Here is a 22,779-nt window from a genome sequence, read left to right as displayed (position 1 = left end):
AAAGTGTACCTATACAGTAAGTGGAACTGATAAAAAAGACAAAGAGGGTACACAAGCTACAAGGAAGGTGTATCTAATTAAGTGGCCAATAAGTACAAACATTTCAGTAAATTTATAAGCAGGGCGCTGTCTGCCTGTCTGTGTGTAGTTTTTACATAAAGTCTATTCTGTACTACGACATGCACGTGGTCTATTTAACTTTGCTTCACAATTCGTCGTTTTAGGTTCAAATTTGAAGTGAAATCTTATTTTAGCTTGCTGTTAAAATCACTGCAAATCATACAAAGACTTTTTCCACGAACCAAAATGTAATTTTCCCTTTAAACTTAACATTCTCGCAAATAAGCAGGTGTCGAGAAACTTATTTTATTAAACTCTTGCTATTTTTTTTAATACAAATGACTAAATGACAAGCTTACAAGTTCAACCAACTAGCCAAGCTGCTACCTTACGCAATGCACGTAAGTGACGTTTCTGGTTCATCTCCGTAGTAACCTGTCTGTCCGGCCCACAGTGAGACTCCACCGCAGCCTCAAGTACTTTTTGAGAGTTCAAGGTTTTGCTTTCGTGACAGCTCGGCTGGCACAAACGCTGGATAGAAAAGGGCTGGAAGACGTGTTACCGCGACGGAAAGCCTCGTCATTAACGACAAGATGTTGAACATGTGGAAAGTTAGAGAACTGGTTGATAAAGCGTAAGTATTGTTCGTGTTTTTGTCGACATTCCGCGCTCGCTACTTGTTCTAAACCTGTTCCTGTTCGACTAGAGACACGTCCTCACTCTCCGACGTCACCGCCACACTCTTTTCAGAGTAGCTAGCTCGTTAGCCGACGCTAGCTAATCACAACAAGTTTACTGGCTAATTTAGCTACTTAGCTGACCGGCTGTTTGGGTATAGTTGACCTTCTCAGTTGACGAAATTGTTGGCAGCCAGGTCTTCGGTGCTCATATAGCCCGTATATTAATGTTTTAGAAAAGAATTCTCAAGTAGAAAGTCGTTCACGTAAAACATTAACCCCAACGTTAACATTAGCTAAATAGCTAGCTGCTTAGCTAGCTAGTATCGCTACTGGCTATAATAATTCATCCAGTCCAGAGAAGTTAGCACGCTAGCTGAGAGTTTTGAAAGTACTTTCTGACCAAAATTGTAGACGGCTATTAACGTCCATACAGACAGACGCTTCATTATGTGGGGTTATTGCGAATGTTTTAGGCGAAATTGTAGCTAATAAATGGCAAATTTAGATATTCTCAGGGAGTTTTAAAAGTACAGTTTTGACAGCGACTCGTTTGACATTTAACGTTAGCTGACTTTATATTAGCACTGCTAACATGACACAGTGCTAGTCTTTATCAAGTTTCTGTGTGGGCCAAGTCAGTGGTTAATCGATTACTTAGCTACAGCGTCTGTTTATCTTAAATGTTATGAAGTTACATATAAATGTTAGCTGGCTAAGTAAGTTGTGTTTTCTGGTGTACGTTTACACTGTAGGTTAAGTTTTTAACATTTAGCAACTTGTTCAGCGCAGGTATGAGTTAATAAGAGTAGCTTAAATAGCCTGTTCGTGTTGTTAAAAGTTCCCATTGTGGATGCTGTTGGACTTTTTGTCATCTAACTTAATAATTTCTTTCTCAGTTACGTCAACCATATATGGTAGTGATGGTTAGATACCTGTAGTGTTTGTGTCATTTGCGAACATAACAAAACTGCCTCTTTCATTGGGAGGCCTGTGGACATGGCCTACTTTGTTCAGTTCTTAACAACGAAGAAAGCTTGTTAGGATGCAAAGTAAATGCCCCCGTTTGTCTTCAGTTAAAAAAGCATTTTATTTTCAGTGAAACTGACCTGAGATTCCTTTGAGCTAGAGCTACTGTAGGTCTGTTTCTGAAGAAAAATGTTCAGTTTGGGGAATTCCAAGTCATTCAGAGTAACCTGACCTTATACTCAGAAACTTGTTTTATTCACCATTTGGACCACAAGATAAAAACTTGCCTGAGAAAAACAGAACTTTTGTAGAGATTTCTGAGTCTAACTCTCTGAAATGCTTTGTGATAATGCCTGAATTTTTCAGGTCTCAAGCATGAGATGTGAGCGTTGAAGAGGATATTGCATAATGCCAACGCAAGCTAAGCAGGTTGCTTTGACGTTGTCATTTATATTTTTCTTATGATGGTTTTGTAAAGGGACTTTCACTATCATTTTTTCCAGGACTCAGGATACAGTTTGGTAATAGCAATAGCCTGTAATAATAACAGTATTTAATTATTTCACAAAAAGTATTAAGGAATTACCTAACAGTAATAATAATTCAATAATAAATCATTCAGTGTTTCTTCTTTTAATGGAAGAGTTTAATAAAGTGTGGAATAATTTCTTTTTAATATGGTGCTCAGTAATAAACCTCTGTTTTCCTGAGTGTTCAAATACTATTGCACAACAAATTGTCGTGCTGTTCAGTGTTTTTCTAGTATTCCTTGGTCAGGGTCTCCTGATTTATGTAGACGGTGAAACGTCTATTTCAGTTTGTGTTCTCAGCCTGTGGTCAGCCATGTTGGCAGAGTCAGTTTAGAGAAGTGAAGGAATTTAATTTTGTTCCCCAAAGTTCTCTCCTGATCTGTTCCCTGCAGTTTGACCTTTTACAACTTGGTATTCCCAGTTTGTCAAGCATAATTCAAGAGTGCCTGGGTCCACTTGTACTAAAGGAAAAAATTACATAATAAAACGTTTTTAGACCATTCTGGTATTGTCTGTTACAAAAAGGATTCTAAGGGTTGCTCTACGTATGTTTGTATGGTACATGAACATAAACAGCAGATACCGAATGAGTAGTGACTCTAGAGACCAACACAGTTCTCATGAAAACCTGCAGCACATAGCAGGAAGTGCAGAAAGTGCAACACATATCATTGCAACTGATCTTTGTTGAGGAGAAATGGCCAATATGGAGAAAAATGCCCTGCTTTTGGAAAGATGAAATAGCTGCACCTTATGTTTGCGGATAAGTAGAATATTTCTGATTTTCTTTTTTTAACCAGCATTTTTACATAAAATCTAGTTAAATTTTCCTTGGTGCTTGTGGGTGTGATGTGTGTGATTACTCATTTTCAGGTGTCAGCTATTTGTTGCCTCTGTTGTGCTGAAATGTGATTGAGGTTGTTGGTAATTTTTTTTCTGCTTAGTAGAAAGTGTAGCAGATTGTATGGGGATTTTAATGTTCGTGGTAGCCTATTTACTTTGTTATTTGATCTTAAGTAATTTTCATATTATACTACATTTTCATAACACTTTTTTTTTTTGTAATGTAAGAGGTAAAGTATTGTTTATAGGAATGCATTAATAAAACACCGGCTCACCAGTCTGTCCAAAACCAGTTTGGATACAGCACACAATAAAATATTTTGTAATATGTCAGTGTGCTCATTTGTACATTGCTGTCTTCTGCAGTATCAGCATTGCAGAGACTAATCTTGTGGTAAAAATTCACAACTGATATATTGTAAAATATGTGCATAGTGTTTGCACATATAACTCTGTATGTTTAGACCTTATACTATCTCTCTTCTCTTAGAGGAGCCGAACATTAAAAATAAAAAAACTTACAATGAGCTACATGGAGTGAAGTTTCATGGAACACTTGTTTGATCCACCCTTTACACTCAATGGGACCGTTTGGTCTAAATTTTCTGCACCCCACCCAGTTACTGAGCTCTTTTGTGTCTTGCACAATTAGACTGTTTTTTTGTCTGTCATTTCAGTCCCTGTAGTGCAAAACAGGTTTCACGTATTACTAGTGGACCTGCCCTTGTGACCAGCTGCCTGAATTATTTGAATAAATGCTTGATTGTACTGATACTTTTTTTAAGAGTTATCATTTGAATATTGTGGTATTCCTCCTTTAGCTTTACCATGAGAGCTTGGTCATTAAACAGGCCTACTTGTGTGCTGTCTAAGGCCTAATTATTACAGGATGCAACTGAATTGAAGCTTGTTAATATTATGAAGCTGCTTGTTTTTGAATAGCTTTCAAAAAGTGTCATTGAATTTTCATTTGTCCTATTTGTTTTACAGAACCAATGTTGTCATGAACTATTCAGAAGTTGAATCTAAGGTTAGAGAGGCCACAAATGATGACCCGTGGGGACCCTCAGGCCAACTAATGGGAGAGATAGCCAAGTAAGTGATTTTAAAGGCTGCACACTCACTGCTGGTGTAAAAGGATATTCTGCTTTCTCATGTTTTCTTTCTGCATGTTATTCTTGGATGAGCTCTGTGCTTCATTTTCGTCTGCTATACTTCTGATTTTGTTACCCCTTAGAGCCACTTTTATGTATGAGCAGTTTCCAGAAGTGATGAACATGCTGTGGTACCGAATGCTCAAAGACAACAAGAAAAACTGGAGAAGAGTTTACAAGGTAAATATTGTGACTGAAACTTCTTTAGCAAAGTGAAATTAAGGAAGTATGATATTTAGAATTGTGAACTGCATCGCACTGTTTTCTCAGTCTTTGCTGCTGCTGGCTTACCTGGTCCGAAATGGATCTGAGCGGGTGGTCACCAGTGCGAGAGAGCACCTGTATGACCTGCGCTCCATTGAGAGCTATCACTTCGTAGGTGAGTCAGCAGTACTGAGTGAGTATGAATGAGTAACTCATTCTTCAGTCGTAAGATCTGTCAGATACCTTCTGTGACCAATTCTACATGTTTTTCAGCATATACAATATATTATGCACTCTAGCTTTGTAGTCTTTATAGCCCCAAGCCCATGGTCACATTAAGACACTGTAAATGATGTAACTTGTGTGTTTTCCAGTGGTACAGTGTTGTAGCAAGCACTCAAATGTCAGGTCTGTTTAGGAGTCAGACAATGGTCTCAGTGTTGCAGTACTGATAAAGGGACTAAGGCTTACCCAGGACCCCAAAGCTGCTTTGCAGCCTAACTAGTTACCATGGTTACCACAGTCTCAGCTTGGTGTCAATGGTGCATTTAAATGTGCTGCAGTAATTTCAGTTTTAGGGCAAATTTAAAAGAAACGTCTGTTGTTAATTTGTAATATATTTTCACTTAATTTGGTCCCATTATATTGTTTTGTTGCTTTGTCCAGATGTTGTTCTGAACAGCTGAAGTGTGTTTGCACAGACTGATAAAAGTAAGTAATTTTTTGCTGCTATTTGGCAGATGAGAATGGAAAAGACCAAGGCATCAATGTGCGGCAGAAGGTGAAAGAGATGGTGGAGTTTGTACAGGACGATGACCGACTCAGAGAGGAGAGGAAGAAGGCCAAGAAAAACAGGGACAAATACATTGGTGTGTCCTCTGATAGCATGGGGGGCTTCAGATATGGTGGGTCCCGCTCTCAGAAATGCCTTTCCCTCTTTTCCTCGCTCGCTCTTTCTCCATAACTCTTATCCTAATGCTCAGCAGTGACTCTGTCATCACATCTGTAGCTCAATGCATAGTTGGATGTGCTGAGAATGGGGAGTTGTTTATCATGTCTGCTTCCATGGGGTTCCTCTGTCTCCTTTGTTCTTCGATTCTCACTCCCTCCCAGGAGGTTTGCATTGCCAGATGACTGAGCTCTGGGTTTATTTTGATATCCAGTAGGACTTCTTTTTTCTCACCACATGACAGCATAGATTAGATTCATGTTTTTGATTGAGAGGAAAAAAAATGCCTCCTTTTTTTTTTTTGTAATATTTTGAAATAGCTTTTGTTTCAAATATGTGTGCTATCCATTTTATGAAGGGATCTGAAAACCCCCTTGCTGTTTCATTAGTATGAAGAACAATAGAACTCATTGGTGATCTATAGTGTGTAAGCATCAGGATCTTATGATTCATCATCCTTCATTGTTTTGTACATTGATCTGTTTTTGTGATATGTGTCAGTACAACTAATTAAACATCTTTCATTCGTTATTTCAGTGATTACATTAATCATTTGAATAATTTAAGAGTATTTCATGTGAAAACACCTAAAAAATAAAATATATATATATATATATATATATATATATATATATATATATATATATTATTTAAACAGGCAAAATTCAGGTCTTCCATAAATTGTTCCTCATTTAGGGATCAGAACTTTCTACATCTTGAGTGGTTTTTAGTCTAGAACCCTCTGTTCTGCTCTGCCTGAAACCTATCCTTATGTATTTCCTGTTTGAGCGGTGGTTAGTGATTCACAATCCATATAACCACACCAAAACACTTTATAGGCTATAGTTAAAGATTCAAAATGAATGTCTCAATTATTACAGTTCAGGATGGTAACACCAATTTCACTTGTTCTAAATTTTGAGAATGGAGTTTGATGTTTGCCAGTGAATATGTCTGATGGCATATCGCTCTCTTCATTTTACATCTGCTCAAGCAGGAGACAAGTTTGACTCACGCTCAAAGTGGGACGATGACTGGGAAGGCAATAAAGGGGCTTTCCCCTTCAGTGAGAAACTGGGAGAGATCAGTGACAAGATCGGCAGCACCATCGACGACACAATCAACAAGTTCCGCAAGAAAGACAGAGATGACTCGCCAGACAGATTCAGGTTAGTGCCCCAGGCTGTTTCACCCCCTCCCCTTCTCTCCGCTCAGGTCATACAATCCTGCAGTAACTTCACAAACCATTTCTTGATCTCCTATTAAACACAAAAGCAGAACAGAAGTGAGTGAGCCAGAGTGGGCTATGGTCTTCAGAATGGATATAGAAATGATTTCCAGGGACCTTCTGCTCTGCACATTTCAAAGTTAGTGGGTGCATAAAGTTAAAACTCTTCACCTTTTCATGACTTCAGGACTTGTCTAGCAGGACTGTTAATTATGGCCACTGTATGAAGCAAATTTGGCTTATAGTACACACAGGTGTGCACAGAAACTCTTACCCAACCATTTCTCTCCTTTCAGTGAGAATGAGGAGGACAGGCAAGGGGCACGGAATGGGCAATCTGGCAAGACTGAGTTCAAAGACGAAGAGGAGACAGTGACAACCAAAAGTGTTCAGATCGTTCAGGCCACAGAGACCACTGCCACTCGAAAGCGAGGGGGCATCCCCTCAAAAACCATAGACCTGGGGGCAGCCGCCCATTACACCGGAGATAAGTCTGCCACTAATGTAAACAGCAGCAAGGTAATAAAACCCCTAGAGAGTCATAATGATGCGGTCCAATTCTCAGACAAATAAACCAACTAAGTTAGCAGTTAGCTAACATTAGCAAGCTAAAGTTATCTAATAAAATGCCCAGCTGCTTTTATAATATTTTGGAATCATTAGCTGCTTGTAGCAAATAGCCTAACACAGTTAAAATTATGTAAAAATGCAGTTATTGAAGGACAGAGACATCCCACTATTTGAAATTTTTCTGGCCTCCCCCTTCCATAAGTGTGACATCCTGTGAGTGCAAACAGTGTGCCACACTTACAAGTACATCATCAGAGAATTAACAGTACATTACATCCCATTTCATTTGCCAGTGGGAACACACTGCTTGCACTAAAATGGATAGTGCACTGTGGAAGTAATCAAATTGACACACTGGGTGAGAGGAAATGTTTGATCATTATGAGCCAAAATTTTACTCGTATGATTTGTGTAGAGCCATCTAGTGGTCACTATAGGAAGTGTATTTCATCATGCTCTCTTTCTTTTGCCTCAGACAACTGACTCAGGTGCCAGCCAACCCAGTGGTGGTCTTGTGGACTTGTTCATGGCAGATCCTGTACCTACACAGCCTGTCTCTACAGGTGATTAGAGCCTCATTAATTCCTTTCAGCATGCCTTTCATAGAAGTGATAAACTTCCCACCGGAAGAAGTTGTAAATCAAATAGCATAGGCTTGCAGTTGATGTAATGAAGTCCCATTAAATCCCAAATTTCACACGCAGGAAGATTTCTTTGTGTTTTGTGGTGCTACTTACTTGTCTTTCCCTGCCTTATTTAGAATGTATCAATTGGTGATCTGGTTAGAGCAAAGCTTTATTGTCTAGCAGCTTACTTTCGTGATCCAATACTAAAGTGAAGGAAAAGTGATGAGAAGGATGACTCAGAGGTTGAGAAGATAAATGAAGGTGGCAAAAGAGTTTAAGAGCCCCTTGCCATTAGCATGGCCTTGTGGTTTCTAGGGCCTTGGAGAGTGAGGGTACCAGACGAGGAGGGGTGGAGCACACTGTGTTAAAGTGCAGCAGATGGGCTCTCCTGTAGCCCCTGTCTGCTGCTGGAGCATTTAGCTGCTGGGGCCAGATGTTAAAGTGGTCCCAAGTGGGAGTGGAGTGCTGAGCAGATGTGTGGCTCTATCTCTCTCTTTTTCTCTCTCCCTCCCTCACCTCTTTTCTTCACCTTCACCAGTCAGACAGCTGCTTCTACCCCCCACTATTAGTCTTCTAACCACAGGGCACTGGAATTCAGAGGAAAAGTGTGCATGTTGCTATTTGCTACAGAGTGATATCTAATTTTAGAATGCAGTTCAGGGCCTGTCAGCTTTTGCATGCAAACATAACGAAAAAGCAAACTTCTCATCTTTCCCTCCCCCATTTCCCTTCTGCAGGTTTAAGCTCAGACCTAATTGGAGGCTTTGCTGATTTCTCTTCACCTGCAGCTACAGCCAGTCTTCCTTCAACAACTGGTATGTGTGCATGACCACTATCTCAAAGCATGTTAATGTCAAAGACCTGACAAAAATATATAATTTCTGTTGTAATAACCAATTCAGCATTCGGCAATTCTGAGAGAAATACAAAATTTCCTGGGTTATATGGCTCATAATTTAATAATATTATAAAGAATAGAGCCATCATGCTATAAAAGCCTTTTTACTATAAAAAGCCATCTAATTTAGACACAGAATTTAACCCTTGCGTGGTGTTGATGTTTTTGTTACTCAGTGGTCTGGTGGATCCACTGCATTATTGGTGTTTTAAATCAATACAGCCATAACAATTTATGTAAAAATACTAGATGATTAAAATATCACAAGTGATCAGCATAAAGTTCTCCTTTAGCAGCTGTATCCAGTCTGCAGCCTGTCTATGTTGTCCACCCTCACACACACACACACATGTACAAACACACATACACACGCACAGAGACACTCACACACTTACAGCAGGCCATGTAGGAGGAGAACAGAGTAAGGGGGCACAGCACCTCCACACTTTCATTCCCTGCAGGTTAACCCGAACACCACATGTGTAATATAAATGTGTAGGGGGTGTACAGTGTCATCAAAGGCCAAGGAATCCGGTGTTGAAATATTAATTAAGTACATAATTTTTTCTTTGGGTCAACAGTGAAAATGGGTCCCACAGACCCGAACACCCCATAAGGGTTAAGTATGTGATAACTAGTTTACAATGAATTAGAAAGAGAAACAGTTGATTGTCTTAATTATTTGGCAAAATACAGTTTAGATACATACAGTCATGTGCGAAAGTCTGAGAACTTCGAGTCAAAACAGAAAGTTACTAATTTTTCAGAAAACAGTTCTGTGGAGGTTAGATATAGGATAATCCGCATGTATAAGGAAGGGGAAATTCAAAGGAAAATAAGTTTAAAAATGCAACCAACTTTTAAGACTGAACTTTGGAAGTGTGGAAAAAGAGTGAAAGCTATAATAAGGCTATACTCACTAAATACTGAACATTTAGATATTTTATTTTGTTGATGAAGCCTCTATGCATTTTCAGCTATAAGCAGAAAACGCAAAAAGAGATCAGAGGGCCAGACTTTTCTTATTCCTGGTCCTATTTCCGACTCTGGCTATTTTGAGAGAGTGACGTTAATGTAACAGAAGGCTGTTAGCATTTGCAGCAGGGCCCAGAGCCTGTTGTCCTCATCTGCCTGTTTATGAAAAGCAGAGAGCATAAAGCTTTTAAATATTGAAAAGGAAAGTGAGGGCAAGCCATATGGTTGAGCTCTGTGCTAAAGCTAATGAGGACAGACACATTTCATCTCGTGTTGGGCATAACACATCTCCCTCTGTCTGTGTGGGAGAATAGAAAACGAAATGGACAGAGTCTGCAAACGCTTCTTCTTACCATTGCTGTTTGTGTCCCATACTCCTTTCAAGCATACTTTGTTTGTGACCATTTTATTTATGGATGTTACGAGGTAGTTAATGAGTGAAGCACTTTGATGCGGTATTAAAAGGTTAACACATGATTTGGGTTACTTTTCTGTCCAACCCAATATCCCTTTTTTCACTTCAATGTGTTCATTCAAAACACTTGTTTTGTTTTAGCCTCAGCATCCAGTGGTAATGGGGAATTTGGGGACTGGAATGCTTTCTCAGGAGCACAGCCCGCTGCACCTGCTGCTACGCCTGCAGGGACAGAACTGTTTGCAGGCCTGCAGACTGCCCCTGTTTCTGCCTCTGCTGCACCCTCTGCAGACCTCTTCGACCTCATGGGCCCATCTGTCACCACCAACATCAGTGCGTCCCAAAGTATGAACTTCTCCATGATCAGCACTCCGAACACGGGACTGCCCATGTCCAAATCTCAGGTGACTGTCACTTCTGTCCACTGTCCTGCAACCCTGCCCATTAATGAATATGTCTGGAGCAGGTGCGCCCAATCCTGGTTCTTCAGATCTAACATATCTGTCTCAAATATTCAGATGCCCTTGAAGGCCTTCATTACTCGGATCAGTGGTGTTAGATTAGGATTGGAGCTAAACTTTACAGGGTAATAGATGAGATGTCCAGGACCAGGATTGGACTGTCTTAGAATTTAGTAGTCTCCTTCATTGCATATGTAAATTTGTTATTGAAATTGAGTGGTAATCCTTTAATAACTGTATCTTCTAGAAAGTTATAGCTAACCTGTACTTAACATTAGGAGAGGTTTTGCTAGGCACAGTGAGTAGTACACATTTCTTTGCTTGGTACGCTATCATAACTCGTTTCAGAATAACTCTTTACATTATCTCTGTCCATCACCTTGTGTGCATAAGTCACATAAGCGTGTATGGGGGGAAAAATTGATGTATTCATGTAGTTGCATCTGAACCCCCATCTGTAAATGAAAGTAACATAATTAGAGTTGCAATGCACATAATTTACTGAGGGAAAGACAACACTTGCTGAGATTTCAAGTCAGCAGTTTAGAGAGCAGGAGAACATGAAAGTGAGACAAGCGAGGGTTAACATGCAGCACTGCCACAATTTCCACCCACCCCCCTCCACATTACCCGTCAACCCTTGCCCCCTGGGACACCCATCACAGAGAATGGCAGAATGAGGGGGAACAAGTTTGAGTCAGAAAACCATTAAATTGAAAAAAAACCTTGTGCAAAGATGATATTTGCATGCTAAAAAGCTGACCTAGTTTAAAACAGCAAGATTTGTTTGGCTGAAGAAAAAAGTTATGCCCTACCGCCCCATTCTGACTAATTAGAGGGGATCAAGATGCATTTTAACATGGTTTCGTAATTTTAGGGAAGTCAAAAGCTCCTTAACCAATTTTATTATAAGTCAAAACACTGACCTTTGTCTTTGTCCAGTTTTTTAATTATTCTTGCTTCAGAGAAAAGGAATTACTATTTGCAGTGGTAAATTTCATTAGCAGTAATACACTGCTCCATATAAAGCCCTTCAAATTACAGCAGTGTTTCTGGTGCAGTTAGAAAAGAATTTGGATATAGAACATTTCATGCATCAATATGGGGTATCTGGATTAGAGTTCACTCCTCAGTAACTGCTTTGCACTTCTCTGTTTTTGGTTCCAGCCTCTACAGAGTATGGGGACTCCACTGGTACCCCAGCAGCCTGAGGTCCAAAAGCAAGAAGCCAAGCCTCCCATTCCCTCCACCTGGTCTGATTCCAACGTCAATATTAGCCTGGACTACCTGGGCCCCGGCATGCAGCCTCCCAAGCCATCTCAGCCCACGCTCAACATGATGCAGCAGCAAGGTGTGCACTGAATACAAGCACAGCTGTGTGCTTGGTAGACAGAATGCAGTAGATTTGATATGAAAACGCCTCTATGCATTAAGTTTATGTTTTGGACTAATATGATTTATTTAAAGCACTTTTTGGTAACTACAGCAGAAGTCTAAAGGGATTTCACTAAGGGGACATGTAATGCTGACTCAAACTTTAAGAGCAACATCAGGCCATTTACAGTACTGTGTATGTATTCTACGCTCTGGGAGTTAGTTTGATAATCTTTATCTCATGTTGTCCTCTAGGAGTCCCAGTCAATATGATGACGCAGAGCTTTGCTGGCATGAACCTCGGCATGCAGCCCAGCCAAGCCCCCATCCGACCCCTCACCAACCCCATGATGGGAAACATGGGCATGCAGTCTGGCCTTGCGGGAGGTGCTATGGGTATGGCTACCATGGGAGGCATGCCACTCAGTCAAGGCATGATGGGAATGAACATGAACGTGGGCATGCCTACAGCCAGCATGGGAATGCAAGGCACCATGGGGATGGGGATGTCAGTGCCAGTAATGGGTATGAGCTCTTCCATGGTACCACCGAAACAAGACGCCTTTGCTGATTTTGCCAAATTTGGGAAATGAACAGAAGAGCCAGAGCCTGTGTGCTAGGACAATCTTTTCGGAAGGTGTGACTATGAAGGATTCCTTATGAGCTACAAACAAAGAGTACTTGAAAGATGTCGATTACGGCCACCCACACTTCCTTGTTCCTCAAACAATAGTAGAAAGGTTAATATGCTATGCTCTTATCAGTCTGGCCAAGGAGCCACAATGAGAGTGGCAGGTTTGTTTTTTGTATAAATAATTAGTGATTACACAGGTTTCTTCCACTTTGAATATGACATTGCTTTAAATCTCAGAATGGCATAAAAGAATGTGATGACAATGAGTAGCCTTAGTCAACTATATACTTATCCCATTTTCTCTCCTTAATTTTAATATAAGCCCAGGCTATTAGACTCTTTAGGTTTGGGTGATCTTATCAGAAGTTATCCTGTGTCCTTGTCCATCTTATACAGATTAACTTGTACCTTGTAAATATTGTTGCAAACAGACAATAAGTTATTTAAATGCAAGATTATTAATGAATAATATTAATAATGAGGCCTTCTGACTGATTTGAATCAGTGCTGCCCGGTGGCGAGGCTGTTTGCTGTTTCATCTTTATACTTGTCAAAATATCCACACCGATGTGCTGTGAAGTAGTTTTGATCTGCGAAAAAGAATGAGTGGAAAATCGGACAAGAGCAACCAGCATGGCCTTAGGGATGGATATATTTTTTATAGAAATCTGTTTTACATCTATATGTAAATGTATGTCAGTTGAGCGCAGAGGCTGCGGTCATTCAGTGTCCTTACACACACGGTGCCTATCAACTTGCCTGTATCTTTTTCGCTTAAAGATTTCTTACCTAAGACAATATGAGAATACAGTATTTATTACAGGTACTGTAGAATATCCAGTGGTGTATATGTGTGCACACTTTTATTATTTATGTTTGTCCCCTCATTTTCAGTGCATGGCTAATTTATATGGTGGTGACTATAATGTTTTGTTTTTTTTGTAGTAAACTAGGTCATGGTGAGTGATTTATATGAGACTGTCCTAAACAGAATGAGGTTTGCCATGCCATACTGATCTGCTCTGAGAGTGGAATGTCATATCATTAGGACCATCACTGTGTTGTCAGGAGCATCTGTTTCTTCTTCACTTTGCACTGACTTTAATTACTAAAGCCTTCCATGCCATTCAGAAGCATTATATACACACACATGCACACACAAACAAATGACCAAATTCTGCCTTTTGTGCTCTTCTTTTTGTAAGGGACTGTTTGTTTTTCCTAGTCAGTATGTATGTTTGGTAGTGGTGATGTATGAGGGGTTATGGATCGTTACTGAGAAACACTATACTTTTATGCAAATCTAAAACAACCAACAAAACGTCCCTCCTTTCTAAGTGTATGTCTTCAGATTCATACACTGACTTGATTGTACCCATCATGATCTTTTATGTAAAACATATTAAAGAGTTGATTTTCATTTGGTGTTTGGAGTCTTCTATAGTTCTCTTCTTAACAATAGCTGCTCATACCACAGCAGGCTTAAAAATGGATTGCAAGTAATGCAGTCTTTCTTCTTCCTTAAAGGAGAATTTCAACAATTCTTCAAAAATTTCTGTGTAATAAAACCAACAATCCTTTCATAGCAAAGAGGTACATGGAGAGTGTTTAAGGCAAAATGGTACCCAAGGAAAACCTTTTTTTTTTCAGGTTTACTACTTTTTCAGGTGGAACTTTATTCTGAGTGGTCCTTTTAAAGTGAAATAAACACTCAACAGACTTAGTGATGTCAAAAACATACGAGGGTTCAGATTAGGTTTTGGGTTGAGGTTAAGGTTCAGTTTAGGATTAGGGCCAGGGTTAGGGTTAGGTTTTGCATAATGGAAGTAACATTAACAATACATATACTTAAAGTAAGTAATGTATCAACAGTACATCTACAAGATATTTACTTCCATGTATTCAAATGCTGCACTACTGCTACTTCACTGATATGTTGTTGATGTGTTACTAATAATCTGTAAAGGGTTCATTAATCATCTAAAAGAACCGCTCCAAATAAAGCGTTACCCTATTTTATCATTATCATTTATCAATGGACATCAATGGCAACCTACTAGTAAAAGGATTTTGTCTATTTTTAATCATAAAGTCTTTTACTTGGGTTATTCTACATTTTATCAGTATTGGACACCACGTTTTGAGGCTTACATCTCTTAACAGTCAGGGTGCCCTTTAATTCTGCTTAGTGTGAAGAGAAAAGCAACATGCACCTTTTTCATTGTTACCTTTCCCAGTAACCATATTTAAGAGGTCTAAAATCTATGGGAAGTTGATTTTGGTAAACATGGAACAATAATCGTTTCATTAACAGAGCAAATTGCCTGCATGCCTGCATGAGACATTCACTTATCTGTTGACTTTTTTTTTTTTCATGCTAAAATATGGTCATTATAGTTACTCATATCAAAACGACACTAGGCCATGGGCTTCGTCTACCTGAGGTAGTAGTTAATGCTGAAGATGCTGTGCACGACTTCTTTGCGCCAAGATGCAGTGGAAGGAGAGTCAGTGCCAGTTCAGGAGAGTCTCCATCTGGCCACATGTGCATTCCCATAGCCAAGGCCAGCTGGTCAGCTCATGAATATGCAGAACACAGAGCCACTCATGAATAAAGAGCAGTTGTAAGAAGGCAGAGCTTTTCACTACGCTGAGCTAAGGAGAACTGTGAATTAAAAAAAAAAAAAAGCTGTCAAAAGCCTTAAACGTCTAACACCCAAAACAGATTTTCCTTTACCTCAACTCTTTTGATAAATTTCAAAACTAGGATCAATACATAAATGTTTCAATTTCAATAATAACTGTAATACACCACTGGAGCTTGAGTAGAATCCAGTCTTACAGAAATGCTAGACTTGTGCTTGTTGAACATTATTAGAAATGCCTACCTTTTAAAAGTACACACTGCTGATGTAAAGACCGTACCCCATCTGTTGATGCACAATTTGTTAGCCATCCTCTAGACCAGTGGTCACCAATATTATTCAGGACAACCAATCAGGAGCACACCTCATATAACTCAATTGTTTGAAGACTGAAATCAGCTGATGAATCAAGAGGAATCAGATGTGCTTCTGCTTGATTAGAATGAAAACCCGCAGCCACACCGGCTCTTTGTGGAGAAGACTGTGGACCTGTGTCCAGACACTTTGTGGTCAGCTTTTAACCACAGAACCAGTTCTGGCTGAATATTTTTAGGTGGTAAACCACTCTCAGTAGTGATTCTGATGTGTGTAACAAACTACAGCCACACCACTGTGCCTGACACTACTACAATATCAGTATCACCCACCCAAATGATTATTACCATCAGTTGTGTGGTCAGAAACTGATCGATGTTGAATGCAGTAGAGGGTAGCTAATCAATTGTGCATGAACTTAACTACTCCTGCAATTTGGACCCAACCCTAAAAAAAAAAAATGAAAAAAAAACAAAAAAAAACATATATATAATGTGGAAAGGTTCCACTACTCAAAAACATTAAGGACAACAAACAGTAAAGCTTAATTGATCTCACAATGTACTCAAATGGATTTTAGATGTACGCATTCACAGTACATTCACAAGAAACTTTTAGTCTAAAATTAGAAAGCAGGAGAAAATGGGTTTTTAAGAATTCCATGAGCCGAAGTAAGTAGTGTGTTTATGGCTAATGTACGCATTAAAGAATAATCGCAATCAAAAGCATCAGGACAATAACAGCCTCTGAGTGCCATGTGCAATTTCCAACTTCAAAAGCTCAATTATTCATGCTGTGTTTTTAAGAAATCCACAGAGACCCAACTGTCATTTCTAACTGACAAAGAAAGAGACATACCACTAACAGGGCATCCATGTTTCCTCTGCTCTCCCAATTTAGTGAGTTTGAAATGAAAATAAGAGCATTTTTAATGATGTATACTTACGTTTTAGAAATGGCAACTCTTCGTTTTTCTAACATTCCTCTGTTCTATGCACATCACTGTCAGAAATTATGCTTTTGTTAAAAAAGTTTCGGAATCAAAATCAACCTTGGTGTAGTGGACCTCTCAGTCTTCAAGTAAAAAGGAGCAGCATGTATTAACAAGCCAGTTAATAATTATTTGATTCAATGAAGGACAAGCAAAATATCACTAGAGCATTAGTGGCATGCCGCCATCTAGTGGACACTAAGTTAGTGCTTTCTAAGCACTAAGCTTATCTTTTTCAATTGTGATACCACAGCAGTGTACAAATAACTGTAAGCAAATAACTGACTGCAAAGAACTATGAGTTTAATTCAGCTTTACTTTCCCCACCTCTACAAGGAGCTCTACATACATATCAATATGACACAACATGACACATAAGTGTGATTTGCTGCCAGCCTTTACACATGCTCTTCGAATCAGAAACGATGATCATTTCATAAAACTGATAAGAATGAGATTTCATTACTCTTGCTGAACGTTCACAAGGAGGACATTTTCTCCCCGGATAAAAAGCTGATTGACATGACGTGTCCGCATTCTTCCATACTCCACTTTTGGCTTGGGAACTTTGGGTCTCTGCTCTGAGCCAGCGTCAGGTCCACTATCTGCTGGGCCCTTCCCACACAGCGGCTGTCTTTGGCCTCGACTGCTTCTGATGCTGCTTCTGGTGGTGTAGTGAGGCTCGCTGCTCTGGTCAGCTGGTGTTGAGGTGTTAGCTGCTGCTGTTTTTCCAGAGTTTTTCTGTCCAGTGCTGAGCTCCTGGCCCTCTTGTACTTGTAACTTTTGAAAGAGCTGTAAGCAAAATGGTTCAATAATGTGGTGTCATTTCAGCATATGCTAAAAATAAATCAGATTTCACGTTACTCTTCAAAAACAAAATATTTTCTCAAAGATTAAAGGTTAAATGTACAACTCAGTTTCCAAAAAAGTTGGGACGCTGTGCAAAATGTAAATAAAAACAGAATGCAATGCAAATCATTTACACCCTGCACTTAAATGAAAACTGTGCAAAGATAACAAATCAGAACTTGAAACTTTGATTAAATTTTGATTAATTTTGATGCCAGCAAGATGTTTCAAATAAGTTGGGACAGGGGCAACAAAAGACTGGTAAAGTTGTATAATGCTTAAAAAAACAAACAAAAAAAACACCTGGTGGAACATCTCACAACTAATCACATTAACTAGCATCAGGTCATTAACATGATTGGGTATAAAAAGGGACAAAGAGGTTAACGACAAAGCTTCCCCACATAAGCATCACTAATCTCCTATTTACGTGTCCAACAGGTTTGCCCCACTCAGTGAGACACCCTCCGAGATGCCTGTTGAAAGAGCTCTGGTTATAGGTGAAAATAGCTTCTCCTTTAGGGGTGCCAGTAGCAGTTAGTTGTATACTGGGAGCCAGGGCGACAAACATTAGAGGCAACCGTGAAACTGCTAGCTAGCTGTAGATATTCTAGGATTGTCATTCACATAGGTACTAATCATGTTCATCTGTGGCAGCCAGAAACAACTAAAGACAACATTAAAGTTGTGCAAATTAGCCCGGACAATGTCCGATGCAGTCATATGCTCTGGCCCCATCCCAGTTCAGCGTGATGCCGAAATCTACAGCAGGTTATGGTTGCTGAACAGCTGGTTGTCCAAGTGGTGCTTAGAAAACAATGTGGGCTTGTAGACAATTGGTCTACTTTTGAGGGCAAGCCTGGTCTTCTGAGTCGGGATGGCATCCACCCCTCGTGGGACGGTGCTGCTCTCATTTGTTGTAGTGCATGTAGTCTCTCAGACAGCCGTCAATGTAGGACAGTCAGTCGCTGACAAACCAGGGCCAAGGCCAGGCAGCAGACAGACAGACAAAACCAACCGTCAGCTAGCTGCCTTGAGACACCATATAGGTTCCACCCAATTGAGAGGGTGTCTGTCCCCTGAACAGAGTTCTAGAAGTAATAAAGTATTAGAATAATTAAATTAATAATTGTCAGAGACTTTAATATCCACTTCGACAAACCACTGGACCCACTAAGTAAGGCAATTGTGTCTATCTTAGTCTCTTTACTGAAACCACAACATAGATAATTAAGCCATTCTCCCCAAAGCACAGCAGTCTCAGATCCTTACCTAATCTCATATGAAATTCACTTTAGTCATAATATATGTTCATCGCCACAATATTGTGTTAAGCGGACTGTAACACCCTCCACAGCTGGCAGCTTTATCAAAAACCTCCCAGCTCTATCAGCTTTTTTTAGCTGTCTGTCTGAACCTACCAAATTAGATATTATAACCTAGTCTTTAGAAGATGCTTTTTGATCTACTGTAGATAACGTGGCTCCATTAAAAAGTAAAAGAATAAGGCAGAAAAGTTTGCCCCATGGTACAATGATCATTCTCAAGCTTTAAAACAGACTGTCCAACAACTAGAACATAAATGGCACCTGACTAATCTAGAACCAGTCTACCTGGAAGGATAGCTTTGTAGACTATAGAAAGGCACATACTGCAGCATACCCAACCTATTTCTCCTCTCTGATTGAAAATAATAAAAATAATCCCAGATTATTATTAAGCACAATTTCTAAATTGACTAAGAACCAAACAGCTACTGAACCCCAGATGCCATTTGCTTACATTAGCAATGAGTTTATGAATTTCTTCAATTATAAAAAATTGGATCAATCAGGCAAAATATTCAAAACACACAGTTAACCTCTACAAACCTGCTGCCCTACAAAGCTAATCCAGATCTGGAGTACAGTGTAACTACTGCAGAGAGGCTGGAATCATTTACCTTACTTCAACAAACAGAGCTAGTTAAAATTATTTCCTCCTCCAAATCTTCTACTTGCATATTAGATCCAATTCCTGCAAGTTTACACAAAGAAATGTTGCCAGAAATCACCAAGCCTCCTCCGTCAATAATAAACTCCTCTCTTAGCCTTGGCTATATACCAAAAACTCACAAACTAGCAGTAATTAGTCCTCTGATTAGAAAATCTAATCTTGATCCTTGTAAGCTGACAAAAATGTTGGAAAAAACTGTGCACAACAACTAAGTTCGTATTTTTGCTGGTTCTGTTTGATCTTAGTGCGCCCCAATTGATACAAGAGACCAATCTATCTTACAAGAATACCTTGTAGGAGTAACAGGAACAGATCCTTCCTGGTTCAGATCTTACCTACTGATCGCTATCAGTTTGTGAACGTAAATGGCGAATTATCTGTTCTTACAAAAGTTCGGCGTTCGATAAGGCTGTTTTAGGATCCCTATTGTTTACATTATATAGGCTACCCTTGGGTACCATCAGCCTTCTGGCTCTCCCTTTTAGTTAGGCTGTAATAGTTGGCCTGCCGGAGTCTCTGCTGCACTCTGTTAACACTGTATACTGTAATCAGTTTCTCTTAACAGAACTGTCTGTGTGTTTCTTTGCTGAGCTGAACAACAGCCCATCCTGTGCAGTCTGATGCTGTGGCTTCATCTAACTTGATCGGGTACCCACTGCTCACCCGCCATCTGGACCAGTCAGACCACCATGCTTCCTGCTGTACGATGCTGTGCAAACCTCAATTGCATGCCTTTGGCCCTCCTGATGATACTGCTGCTGCACAAACTAGAACCATTTAATCCTAGCCATCACCTGCTTTTCCCCTTTCTGTATTTTAATATTACTAATAGTAAAACCTTATTCTCCGTTCATATTACTTGTGTTATTGTTTTGCTATCCAGTGTTGATCAGAGGAGGAGGGGTTCCCCTTTTGAGTCTTGGTTCCTCTTAAAGTTTCTTCCTCTTGCTCTTAGGGAGTTTTTCTGTGTCACTGTTGCCATTGGCTTACTCATGGGGGCTTGGAGCAGGGTTTTTCTGTAAAGCTGCTTTATGACAATGCCTCCTGTAAAAAGCGCTACATAAATAAATATACTTTGACTTGACTTGAATGATGTTAGAAGAAGAGGTGATGTAACACAGTGGTAAACATGCCCCTGTTCCAACTTTTTTGAAATGTGTTGCTGGCATTTTAATTAAATGTAGGCTTTAAATGACTTACACATTGTTGCATTCTGTCTATATTTACATTTTGCACAGCGTCTCAAATTTTTGGGAACACGGTTCTAAAATTAAAATACTTAAGAAAGACTTTCTAACCAAACACTAAAATTTATGTTATTTTTCATGTTCTGCAGTATTCTGCATTAGAGGTCTGCACTCCTGCAGGACTCCCATGGGTCCCACCACAGTATCTTGCAGTGTGGGGATAATTTTAAGAGTTGGGAATGGGCAGTTAATTAGCCCTGTGTAGACAGGAGCAGGACATGTCTGTAATAAAATCCTGAAAATTAAAGAATAGCCCAAATAACATGACAATCATTCAATAATTAGTATATATAAATTGTGCAAATGGCAGCAAAATAACAAAAATTAATAAGCTCATTTTAAATAGTTGTAAAGCAACCAATCATGTCAACAACACATGAACAACTAATTAAATGGAATCACAAACCGTGTCAAACTGATGAGGCTGTGTAACATGATGCAGATTCTGTCTCTAAAGCAGCGCTTACCAACCTTCCCTCTGGGGATTTACTTTCCTGCAGAGCTCAGTTCTAACCTGTATTTTACATCCTGCTTCTCCTTATCCAATACATTTGATGCAGCCAATAAAAACATTCTGAAGAAGTTAATTAGCTGGAGGTGAGGCAGACTGTGGTTGGAACTAGACTCTGCAAGAAAGTTGATCTCCAGGACCAGGGTTGGTGACCACTGCGGCACTGCTGTAGAAGGCGAGAAGACATTTACACAACAGATGTAGCAATGGTGACATTTTTCAGTTTTGCAGGATAGTCACCTAACTCTTAAAAGGGACAAACAGGGCTGATATGTGATTTAACATGACTATAACTTCCCGTAATAATTTACAAAACAGCTGGAATGAGTGTGAATTGAGTGTTTGTGTCATGCCATACCCTTGTAACGGTCAGTGCCTTCTCATGATAAAAAGCCTCTCCAAGTAAGGGCTCCCTGTATGTTTCATCAACATCCACCATTGCCTAGCCACAAAGGAAAATGGGGATTAAAACAGACAACATTGGGAATGAAGGGTATCATTAATGTCATTAGAATCATTATTATTAAAACTAATGTAACAGGTTGCATTTACCAAGTTCCAGAACTTGTCAAAGGCCACCACAAAGCCAGTGCAGACCCCACGAAGACCCTTGAAGGACCGAATGTGGACCTTGATTCTGATTCTCTCCTGGACGCAGCGGTTCAGCTCTCCTAAAGGACTGCCGTCATGCACTGTTACAGAAAACACGGAGAACAGCCATCAGTCCGGAGACCCAAAACATACTGTGTCTCTACATACACTCTACAGTACAACTGCAGAAGTTCACAAAGACCTGATGTACATACGGGGCATCCTCGTAAGAACATTTTTACGAGCTTTCTGCTTTCTTCGACTTTGTTTCGCGCCAGTCTCCTCTCCCTCCTCTACTGGGTTGTTCACCATGAGTTTTTTCAGCCTTTCTATTCTCTCTGGATCTGCTACACCCCTCCGCGATTTGCGAAGCTTTTTCTCCACATTTTCAGGTTTTGCTCGGCCACGACCTCCTTTAATAAAGCTCTCGTACTCAGCGACGTTGTTAAAGCACCTGATGTTGGGGTAGGGCAGCGGAACTTGGGGGGAGTACAAGGCAAGCAGTGGATCAAAGAGCTCCGAACTGATGTCCAGTTTCTTATCGATATCATCTTCGTCAGCCTCTGTGTTTTCGCCGCGGTCCTGCTCCGAGACTTGCTGTTCACTTGCGTTTAACGCTGCACTTTGACCACAAACAGCCGAACTGCTTTCACTCCCACCTTCCCTCTCACTTTCCTCCATGTTTGAAAGAACCGCAGTGCTCCAGAGAGAGGGTTTGTGTGAAGCCAGCGGGCAAACTGGTCATGACCGCCCTTCAATTTAAAAGTGGGAACGAGTGTCTAGAAGAGGACACCAACAAAAAACAAAACAAAACAAGAAAGAAAGTGTCATTTTATAATAATAATAAGAAGAAGAAGAAGAAGAAGAATAACAATAACAACAACAACAACAACAACAACAATAATAATAATAATAATAATAATAATAATAATAATAATAATAATAATAATAATAATCGTAAACAACATATATGCATCAAAATAACTAAAAACACTAGCATGGGCTGATGCTCGAATGGCTTCCTACTATCTAGTAGTTGACTGTGAAATTTTAGCTTTTTCAGCCAGA

At 39.8% G+C, this 22,779-nt stretch overlaps 2 protein-coding genes across 2 annotated transcripts; one reads left to right on the top strand and one right to left on the bottom strand.

Moving 5' to 3' along the window:
- The first annotated feature begins 495 nt into the window (after positions 1–495).
- On the top strand, positions 496–13,987 carry clint1a (clathrin interactor 1a). The gene is made up of 12 exons (XM_036568969.1): positions 496–694; positions 4,070–4,174; positions 4,317–4,413; positions 4,504–4,612; positions 5,178–5,342; positions 6,384–6,555; positions 6,911–7,133; positions 7,660–7,747; positions 8,548–8,625; positions 10,240–10,502; positions 11,727–11,910; positions 12,189–13,987. Exons 1-12 carry the CDS (start codon positions 654–656, stop codon positions 12,524–12,526), a joined length of 1,863 nt encoding a protein of 620 aa, XP_036424862.1. The 5' UTR covers positions 496–653; the 3' UTR covers positions 12,527–13,987.
- Positions 13,988–16,820: 2,833 nt separating this feature from the next.
- On the bottom strand, positions 16,821–22,441 carry lsm11 (LSM11, U7 small nuclear RNA associated). The gene is made up of 4 exons (XM_036568966.1): positions 21,927–22,441; positions 21,673–21,812; positions 21,479–21,562; positions 16,821–17,310 (listed from the first exon to the last, which is right to left on the bottom strand). Exons 1-4 carry the CDS (start codon positions 22,390–22,392, stop codon positions 16,981–16,983), a joined length of 1,020 nt encoding a protein of 339 aa, XP_036424859.1. The 5' UTR covers positions 22,393–22,441; the 3' UTR covers positions 16,821–16,980.
- Positions 22,442–22,779: the final 338 nt, after the last annotated feature.

Source organism: Colossoma macropomum, unplaced genomic scaffold (genome assembly GCF_904425465.1).
Source record: "Colossoma macropomum unplaced genomic scaffold, Colossoma_macropomum, whole genome shotgun sequence".
NCBI lineage: Eukaryota > Metazoa > Chordata > Actinopteri > Characiformes > Serrasalmidae > Colossoma > Colossoma macropomum.
The sequence above is the reverse complement of the archived record's forward strand: the minus strand, read 5'-3'. Positions and strand labels throughout refer to the sequence as shown.